The sequence below is a fragment of the Brachycentrus maculatus genome, unplaced genomic scaffold (genome assembly GCF_059751285.1).
Source record: "Brachycentrus maculatus isolate JH-2025_06_01 unplaced genomic scaffold, ASM5975128v1 h1tg000126l, whole genome shotgun sequence".
Taxonomy (NCBI): domain Eukaryota; kingdom Metazoa; phylum Arthropoda; class Insecta; order Trichoptera; family Brachycentridae; genus Brachycentrus; species Brachycentrus maculatus.
The window spans coordinates 501901-510950 of record NW_028280879.1 but is presented as its reverse complement, the minus strand read 5'-3'; the positions used below and the strand labels follow the sequence as shown (position 1 = coordinate 510950).

Here is a 9050-nt window from a genome sequence, read left to right as displayed (position 1 = left end):
GATTCCCGCCAAAAGCAAAAAGAAATAAGGTTTATGCTCTATTCTCCATTGGCATCTCAACACAGACAAAGATGTATTACTCTTTTTCCGCTATCCTCATCTCCTCTATCGTTTCACTTTGAAGTCTGTACAATAACGAAATTAGGAGATATCACTGCGCAAGTCCATCCGCAGGTATATACCATACTATATACACTACATGCAGGTGGTTTGTAAACTAAAAGTAATATTAGACTATAATTACTGCATTACTGCTCGCAGTGTCTTTATTCGATGAGCAGCATTTTATTATCCATTCCTCTCATGTTTGACTTTGACCCTTCTTCCGCAAACGTGTTGTCAAAAGATACGGAAAGAACTAATAAAAACACGGGAATTTTCAATAAACAATTTATTTTAATAACAATAATAAAGGAAAATAATAGAACACGGTATGGTTCAATTGACACAATTCAATTTGAGGTGTAAATTAATAATAAGTAACGAGATAACATATGTATTGCGAAGTCGAGGGTGAGCCATTAGTCGTTCTGCCATTCTGCCGAGTTACTCGTTCGGGTCCTGAAACACCAAAGTACCCAGCGATATAATGAGCAAATCGTGTCGGGAATACAGACAGCTTAAATATACTCTACACGATGTCCGCTTCCACAGTGTAGGGACCTGACGTCCCGGGCTCAATTCAATTCCCAGGGAGTGAATAAAAATAATGAAACTCAAACTTTGTTTTTCACCACTTTTATGTATTTTAACCATTTTTATTTTGTGTATAATATAGTCTTAATGTTATTGTAATAAAAAAATGTGTCAAAACTACATAGTGTGTTGTATGAACAAATTATGTCATCTTCATTAGTGATGCAATGGGTTAATTTTGAAACTGTTATAAAAAAAGCATTCTAATAAAAAAGATTTTAAAAAAAAACTGCAGTTACCATAATTCATGAAAATTTAAAAAAGCCTTAAAACAAAATTGAAACATTACTGATAACTGAATTTAAGCGATACTCCTTTTTGAAATGTTTTCCCTATTGAATATTAGAAGTAATAACCCCCTGTCACATCAAAGCTCACTCAATTAATTAATTCACCTAACTACGGATACTCTCAGTTTTGAGTTTAGTACAAGGTGCTTGTCGAAATCGGTCGGAAAAAAGTATCAAAAAAAAATTAAAGCAAAATAACCTTGAAAGGTTCCGAACGTTTCGAGGGATCCGTCAGTTAGGGGAGCTTTCCTGTCCCCCCGAGTTCTGCCATCCAGATTGCATTCCCTCTGGTGATCCCGGCGAGGGTGGTTGAGAGTTGGCAAGCGGTATTTCCTGATAAATGAAAGCAGACGTGTCACATATCACAGTAACAGCAGGTCCTAATAACCTATTTCGATTACTACTCTCATGGCTAGGAGATGAGCACTGTTCCGGATGTTTGGCAGTTTTATTTCTGACTGAACTTACAATACACCCCGAGTCGGAGTCATAACTATGTCAGAAATGTTATTTGAATGTCGAAAATGTTTTTATTTTCAAAATAAAACCCTGGTTGAACCTGTTCGGAGGCTATGAACATGCTGACGAGCTTCAAGATCAAGAGAATGTTTGTGAATAAGTTTAGTGACCCTAGAAAGGACCTTCCCTCGCACGTATTCTAGAGAAATGATGTATTCTAGGAATCGGAAATGGTATTTCGAGAAAGTATTGCGGTTTCATTAAATAATAAGGCACGGGAGTTGTTCCCAGCTGACCGCCAGAGACCGCTACCGTCGCCTTCTGTATTCACGGGCAGGCAGTACGGAAGTACGGAAGGGGAACAGCTCTCGGGCGGAGAGACATGATGATAACACTAGAGACGTTCTATTTGTACCCACCGTGTAGTGGGCCACAGTCCCTCCTTCGCACTCGCCACAATGGATCCCGCTGTCGTCGGGATCGATTGCTGCCACTCCCCCCTCAGAGACACTTACGCCGCACCAGAGGCAGAACGAGACCCCCCCTGAAGGAGACTTCTGGTTCATCTAGAGTGTAAAAAGGAATTCATCAGATCGGTCTGTGTCGCACACATCTCGCGAGAAAATTTAAAATAACAAAAAATGTAATATACTGACCTCGTAAACATTCGCGATTGGGGTGACGCTCTCGCCCTCCAGTGTTTGCCCTTGGGCTTCACGTGTCGATGATTGCTTTCCACTCGGGTCAGTAAAAGGGTTGTTTTTTCCGTTCTGCGGTGACCGAGGTTCTTCTCCAACGGGCGACAGCTCCTTCAAAATTATACATATTACAGTAAAATTGCATAAAAAAATAAAATAATGGCCGACCAAACCCGCTACTGAACTTTAATCGGCGTTAACTTGAAACGGTCAATAGTAAAAAAGAATAAAATAGAATAGGTTAATAAATCGATAATTTGGTAATACTTATATTGGTAGTAACGGCAGCAGCGCTCATACTGAATCAGTCATCTGCCCTACCGATGACGAAAGCAGAAAACGGAAGGGCAACTCGGGAGGGCTGCGCCCGTGTAGAGCACCCGGCCGCTGCGGTGTCGGAGTTGCATCTGCAGTCATCTGTAGCCATCCGCAACTGCTCTCAACTGGCAAGCTGCTCTCCGGAGGGACTTTGAAGATCGTTACATTCATCTGTTTTAATTGTGTGTGCGTGTATATATGTGTGTGTGTGTGTGTGTGTGTGTGTGTGTGTGTGTGTGTGTGTTTGTGTGTGTTTGTGTGGTGTGTGTGGTGTGTGTGTATGTGTGTGTATTGTTACAATATGTATTACAGTGTATATGTTTATGTTGTTCGCGACCGAGTCGAGTCGATAGAACGAAACTACAGAAGGTCTATTATCTGAGTAAAGTATCTATAACGGTAAGTGGTTAATTTTCAGTCTTATCTCGGTTTAGCGTCTCTAGATGTGAAAAACGGGGATGAGTAATGTTACTGTGTGTATGTATATAATCTATATAAGGAGTTAAATTGATCGATTTGACTGTCTGTTGCTTCTTGTATGCTGGCAGTGTCGAACCGGTGTCAAAGGTGCATAATATGTGCAAATGAATGTTGACAAATCCACAGTCACGGTGTTTGAAAGAGACGAAGGAAGAGACCTCGTCAGGGGTCCGGTCAGTACAGTGTGATGTGTAATAGTAACCGACTCAGCCCGCCCGACGACGAATGACTGCAATAAAAATACAAAGGGCGAAATATAAACTCCGGAGCCGCCGTGTCGGGTCGCAGTCAATCTGCGACTCGGGTACAGAAAAAAGTACCAAAAATAAAAGTAGTTAAAAACAAACTTGTTTAAATGTGCCACAAAGTATTGACAATATATATTTTTAAAAACATTCAAAAGGAAAAAAAATTACCTCAAACGATTCTGACGGATGGATCGGTGGGAGGAGCTCTCCTGTCAAGGATTTCATTCCACTTGATCCTCCAGCCGCAGGCGATCCTTTGGCAAGCGGTATCTCCTGGTAAATTAAAGTAGCATGTACGCATCACAGTGACAGCAGGTCCCCGTTATCAACTACTTTTTTTTTTTTTTTTAAATAACTAGCAAAGCCTCTATTAGAGTCATGTCTGCAGGTAGGAACGAAAGGATAGGGAAGCTAAATGTGAAAAATACATCACAAACACCCAGACCAATTGAAAATACATCTTTCTTGAATTCATTTTGCAATTAGTGGGAATTCAACTTGCGATGCCAATTTCGCAGTCGAGCGTCTACCCAACTAGGCCACGGCGCCTGTCCGATTACTACTCTCTTTGCTAGGAGATGCACTCCTGCACTGTTCCGGGTATTTAAGAGTCTTAATTTCTGATTGAGTATGTCTTTTTTTTTTAGTCATTTTTTTAAAATGAAAAACTTAAGTGTTCGAGCACTGTTTCAAGTTGTCGAACACTGCTCGAACCTCGTCAGCATGTTCAGAGGGTCATGTTTTTTGATTTTTAGTTCTTCGTCAACATCGTGCATAGGCACTAGCGATAGAGACGTCGTTAGGTCAATCTAAAGGGATGAATAAGTTTAGTGGCCCTAGAAAAGACCTTCACTCGTATGTACTCTAGGAATCATTCAGTAAATGGTAAGGCACGGGAGTTGTTCCCCGCTGATCGCCAGAGACCGCTACCGTACGGAAGTACGGAAGGAGAACAGCTCTCAGGCCTAGAGACATGATGATAATACTAGAGACGTTCAATTTGTACCCACCGTGTGGTGGGCCACAGTCCGTCCTTCACACTTGCCACAACAGAATCCGCTGTCGTCGGGATCGATTGCCGCCACTCCACCCCCGGAGACACTCACGCCGCACCAGAGGCAGAATGAAACCCCCTTCGAGAGAGACTTCTCGTTCATCTAGAGTGTGAAAAGGAATTCATCAGTTCAGTCCGTATCGCACACATTTTTATAATACCAAAATTGTATAATAACAACAAATATAATATACTGACCTCGTAAACATTCGCGTTCGGGGGTAGGCTCTCGCCCTCCAGCGTTTGCCCTCGGGCTTCACATGTCGATGATTGTTTTCCACTCGGGTCAATAACGGGGTTGTTTTCTCCGTTCTGCGGTGACCGAGGTTCTTCTACAACGGGCGACAGCTCCTTCAAAATTATACATATTATAGTAAAAGCTGTATGAACAAAGAAAACACCCCATGACGCAGCACCCTTAACCGACCGTGATCATTTTAATATCACTAGTACAACGTCTCGTCCATCAGTCCTACCAGATTCCCAGATCATATGCACCAGCATGCGGCATGCGACCGACTCTACATGTTAGTAATCACGTTTTACCCTCCACCGAATAGCGCACTTCCTACTTGCGATCTCGAGTCGAGTCCGTGAGAGAGAAAACAGACTTATCAACCGAGTCAAGGGCCGGATCAAATTTTTAAACATAATAAAGTATTGTAAAACGGACGAATATAATGGATGAAAATCCGGTCAAATGTAAAAAAAATAATGTCTCATTAATATTAAACGTGCTTAAATTGAAGTGTCGCCGCATGTAAACATTTTTTAGTGCTCATGATAATCAAAAATTATGTCTCAAACTTGATTGCCAAAAGCAAGAGCGTCGATATCAAATAGCAACGTCACTTTACGACGAGAATCCAAAGACAATAGATATAATTTTTTTGCATTTTGTGTGGATTATTCGTAGGTATCTAAACACAGTGATTATGTTTTAAAAAATGGTTTTTTATTTATATTCAACCAGTTTTTATATAACGGACCGTCGGCTTTAACAAACACCCTCCCCCCACTTAGTGCGTAATAAAGAGGTTTTCCAGTATTTTATTTATGTAATGAACATAATATTGATATAACATTTACTGATTATAACATTTTGTGGCAGTATTGGCCTTGTACTAGAATTAAGAGACCATCAATATTGGCATTGGTATCGCTTAAGGATAATCGCATAGATTAACTCGGATATAAATATAATCGAGCGAGACTACCGGATGAGATTCACAAAAGAAATGGAGTTCGACCTGTACGGAGCCCAAAAGGAGGTCTGGAAGATGTTGAGGTAATGTAAAAAACCCATAAATGATTACACTCAAACCACAAAAGTTGCTATTATACAGTGGGAAGACTATTTCAGAACGGCAGAAAAACATCAGGATTACTTCATACGTGACAACAGTACGGAAGAGATCAAATTCAAAATGAAATGGGTAGTCAGAGGACTGAGGAATAGAAAATGCTGATAAAATATGGAAGAGGTAAACTTCGTACACAAATATACCGCCTTAAATGAAAGATATTTAAAACATGAAGTATACCGACAGAATGGCGAGCAAGTATAACTGTCCGTATTACAAAAAGGTGAAAAAAACAGATCAACTTAAAATGCAGTTTGTAATCAGTTATAGCGAATAAAAACCTATCAGCGAAAGCTAAACTGGCAGTAAACAACGGAGTCCAGGTTCCGACCCTAATGTGTGGAAGTGAAACATGGAGTTGGCAAAAGAAGGATGAAAGTAGACTGAATGCAATCCAAATGCGATCTCTCAGAAAAATGTGCGACAAAACGATGTATGATAGATGTTCGAACAGTGAAATGAGGAAGGAATGCAAAGCTGAGACAAGCATTATCGATAAAATCAAGAAAGGTGTATTGAGATGGTTTGAACATGTAGAACGAATGAGTGAGGAAAGAACGACAAAACAAATTTATGAGGCGAATGTAATTGGAAAAAGGAGCAGAGGAAGACCGAGAAAAACTTGGCACAATCAGGTATGCCAAATACTTGAGGGTGGTCAGGTTAGGAGTCGAAACAATCGGCGGGTATGTATGAGGAGATGCATGAAATTGGAAGAGGCGAAGAATGTTTGCAAAGACAGAGTGGTGTGGCGTTCTATTCTCTCTGCCAACCACTGCGGGGAAGCGTTAGTTTTTTAATTAACTTAAAACGCCATCTTTGTTGTTAGACACATAAAGTTAGTTGAAAAAACAATAGAGTCAAATAAAACAGCTCACCTCTGCTTTGTAGATCGAAAGCATTCGACAGTCAGATCGAAAGACGTCGTTAAAATATTGTTCTAATTCTAATATCGTTATTAACTAATTTAACTAATTAAAGATCTGAACACCGACAGCTACACTGGGATCAAAGTGGATCGCGAACTCGCAAGTTCAGTTTCGACTGCAGTCGGAATCGTATAAGATAGGCTCGGGCCGTTTCTTTTCAATTTGGTCACGGATGAATCGATCGAAGAGGTTGCCGACACGAACCCGGGCTACCGACTGGGCGGGAAAAGAATCAGCAACGTCCGCTACGCCGATGATGCCGTCATAATCCTCCAAAGAACGCTTTTCAAGAAAAAGTACAAAATGATGATATCTACCGACAAAACAAAAAGCATCACCATAGCAAAGGGTCCAGTAAGATGCAAACTTGTCGTGAATAACAGAACCATCGAACGGGTGATGGGATTGCCTCGGAGTTGACGTTAGTAGCGACGGTGATCTTTATGGTGAGACTCTAAAACAAATAAGGCTGCAGCTATGTCCGGATGCCTCAGAAATCAGCGTGGAGGAACAAATGCACGAGAATAGAAAATTACTTCTATAACCAAATCTCCACTGGGAACCTCCGAGATGAAAACTCTTCTACATATCTATAACCGGAAACACGTTGCGAGACCGCATAAGAAACACTGTTATCCGGAGCATGTGCAAGAGAAAATATATTGTGAAGTGGGGACGACAACAAAGGCGATACTGGAATGAACATTAAAAAAAATTCCAAAAGCACCAGGCGGCGGCAGACATCCTCAGGATCTATAAAAAGAAGAAAAGTCGTGTTAAAAATAAATATTTTTGTAAAAGTTTCAATTCCACGTTGGCCTACTAACCTCCGTCACGGCGTCCAGCGTCGGCGCCCTCTCCGAGTACAGGACAGGGCACCTGGCATCTCCCCGTCTCGGCTAGCTCTCCATATCGACTTTCCAGACAGTGGTCGGACCGCACGGTGGCTCACAGAGAGACTCGGATTCAGTCCACAGTCCAGGAAAGTCAGTAAAACCTCTATTTTTCTTTCAAATAGGTCTGAATTTTGGCATAAGTGTTCCCTCAAACCTCAGCACTCTTTATTATTATTTTTATTTTGTAAACTATTTTGTAATAATAGTAATTGATAGATTTAGAAAGGGTCTCGCTCTAGTTTTTTTATCGGAACATTGTTATTTTGTTTATTTACATTAGTTTAGAATTTGCACCGCATAAAGTCGAGCCAGAGTCGACATTCGAGTAATAAATACCATGCGGAGCCACACTCGACACGCATATGAGAGTGGTGAGGGTCAGTGTGTCGGAGATAAAAATTATCTCCATCGAATTACCTATAAGGCGGTAAGTATTTTGTTTTCGTTTTAATGAAACGTTTTATAGATTTTGTAATAAGACTACAGAAATAAAACGACTAAAATCTCGGTGAGCGGTTTTATATTGAATATAAAACTAAATTATATACTAACATTACTGACATTTTGTAAAAATGACTGACCGCAAAGTGAATGCTATAAATGTTGATAATAACATAACATTGTCAGTATGTATTTCTGTTCTAGACTGATGTTATAAGCATATACGTAGAAGTGGAGGAAAGCCGAAGAAACTTAGCACAATAGAGTGTTTTGAATAGTCGAGCGCAGTCAGGTCGAGTCAGAATAATCGGCAGGTATGTACGAGGAGATGCGTGAGTGTGGAAGAGGCGAAAATTGTTCTCAAAGACAGATCGGTGCGGTGCTCTATTCCTTCTGCCTATGCCGGTTAGTTAGTTAGTTTTGTTAGTAAACACACGCTTGCTAAAAAACATTGCTTCAAAAAATGAATATTTAAAAAAATGTAAAGATATTTGGGATAGTATGAGGATAGTCTCCCCTGTGAAATGAAAGTGTTAGTCTAAAATATTCTACCACCTCTAAATGTACTCGTGCAAAGGAAGTCTGCCCGACGGGTTCGGGGCAAATGGAAACTGGAAAATATAATAAAATCGAACTTTATATTTTAATATTACAGACTGTAGTATTTTATTGTATATACCGTTAGTGGAATCATAGTTAATTCTCTATCTCTCCATCTCGCTGGTCAACTTGTCGACAATATTACGGGACTAGAACTTCCACTATCCTTCTGATATAATACCACCCCCCTGTTCCCATATTACTTTTACAGATTACCGTAGTCAAAACGATACAGGTAACGGAATAATGAAGATACCGCGGGCATCATAAAATCTCCTTTTCATTCACTATCCGATATCCGACACACGATACTTCGGCTTTGACTTTTGGCTTAACTATGCTACAAATACCGCAATTTCAAAATTAATAATTCAAAAGAAAAATGTTTTTGATTATTTATAAACACTGTGCAGTACCATTGTTGCAATTACAATTGTAAAATATAGATGATATTTCAATTCTAAATATCAGTGAAAATAAGAACAAAAATACACGAATTGAAAATTATTCTTGCACAATCAAAAGAAATTCCTAACATACTACTGTCCAAAAAGCATCTGACAGGATTTTCGATTTT

General features: G+C 40.0%; 1 protein-coding gene across 2 annotated transcripts; it reads right to left on the bottom strand.

Annotated features, from left to right (window-relative positions):
• Nucleotides 1–440: 440 nt before the first annotated feature.
• On the bottom strand, nt 441–7787 carry LOC148309365 (uncharacterized). Of its 2 annotated transcripts, XM_088260198.1 has the most exons (8): nt 7364–7787; nt 4442–4594; nt 3358–4346; nt 2411–3170; nt 2102–2254; nt 1865–2011; nt 1186–1319; nt 441–561 (listed from the first exon to the last, which is right to left on the bottom strand). In XM_088260198.1, the coding sequence occupies exons 6-7, from the start codon at nt 2009–2011 to the stop codon at nt 1218–1220; spliced, it is 249 nt and encodes an 82-aa protein (XP_088116324.1). In that variant the 5' UTR covers nt 2102–2254; nt 2411–3170; nt 3358–4346; nt 4442–4594; nt 7364–7787; the 3' UTR covers nt 441–561; nt 1186–1217. The 2 variants fall into 2 exon arrangements, with proteins under 2 accessions (XP_088116324.1, XP_088116323.1); XM_088260197.1 differs by lacking the exons at nt 441–561; nt 1186–1319; nt 1865–2011; nt 2102–2254 and having other exon boundaries at nt 2370–3170; nt 3358–3462; nt 4200–4346.
• Nucleotides 7788–9050: the final 1263 nt, after the last annotated feature.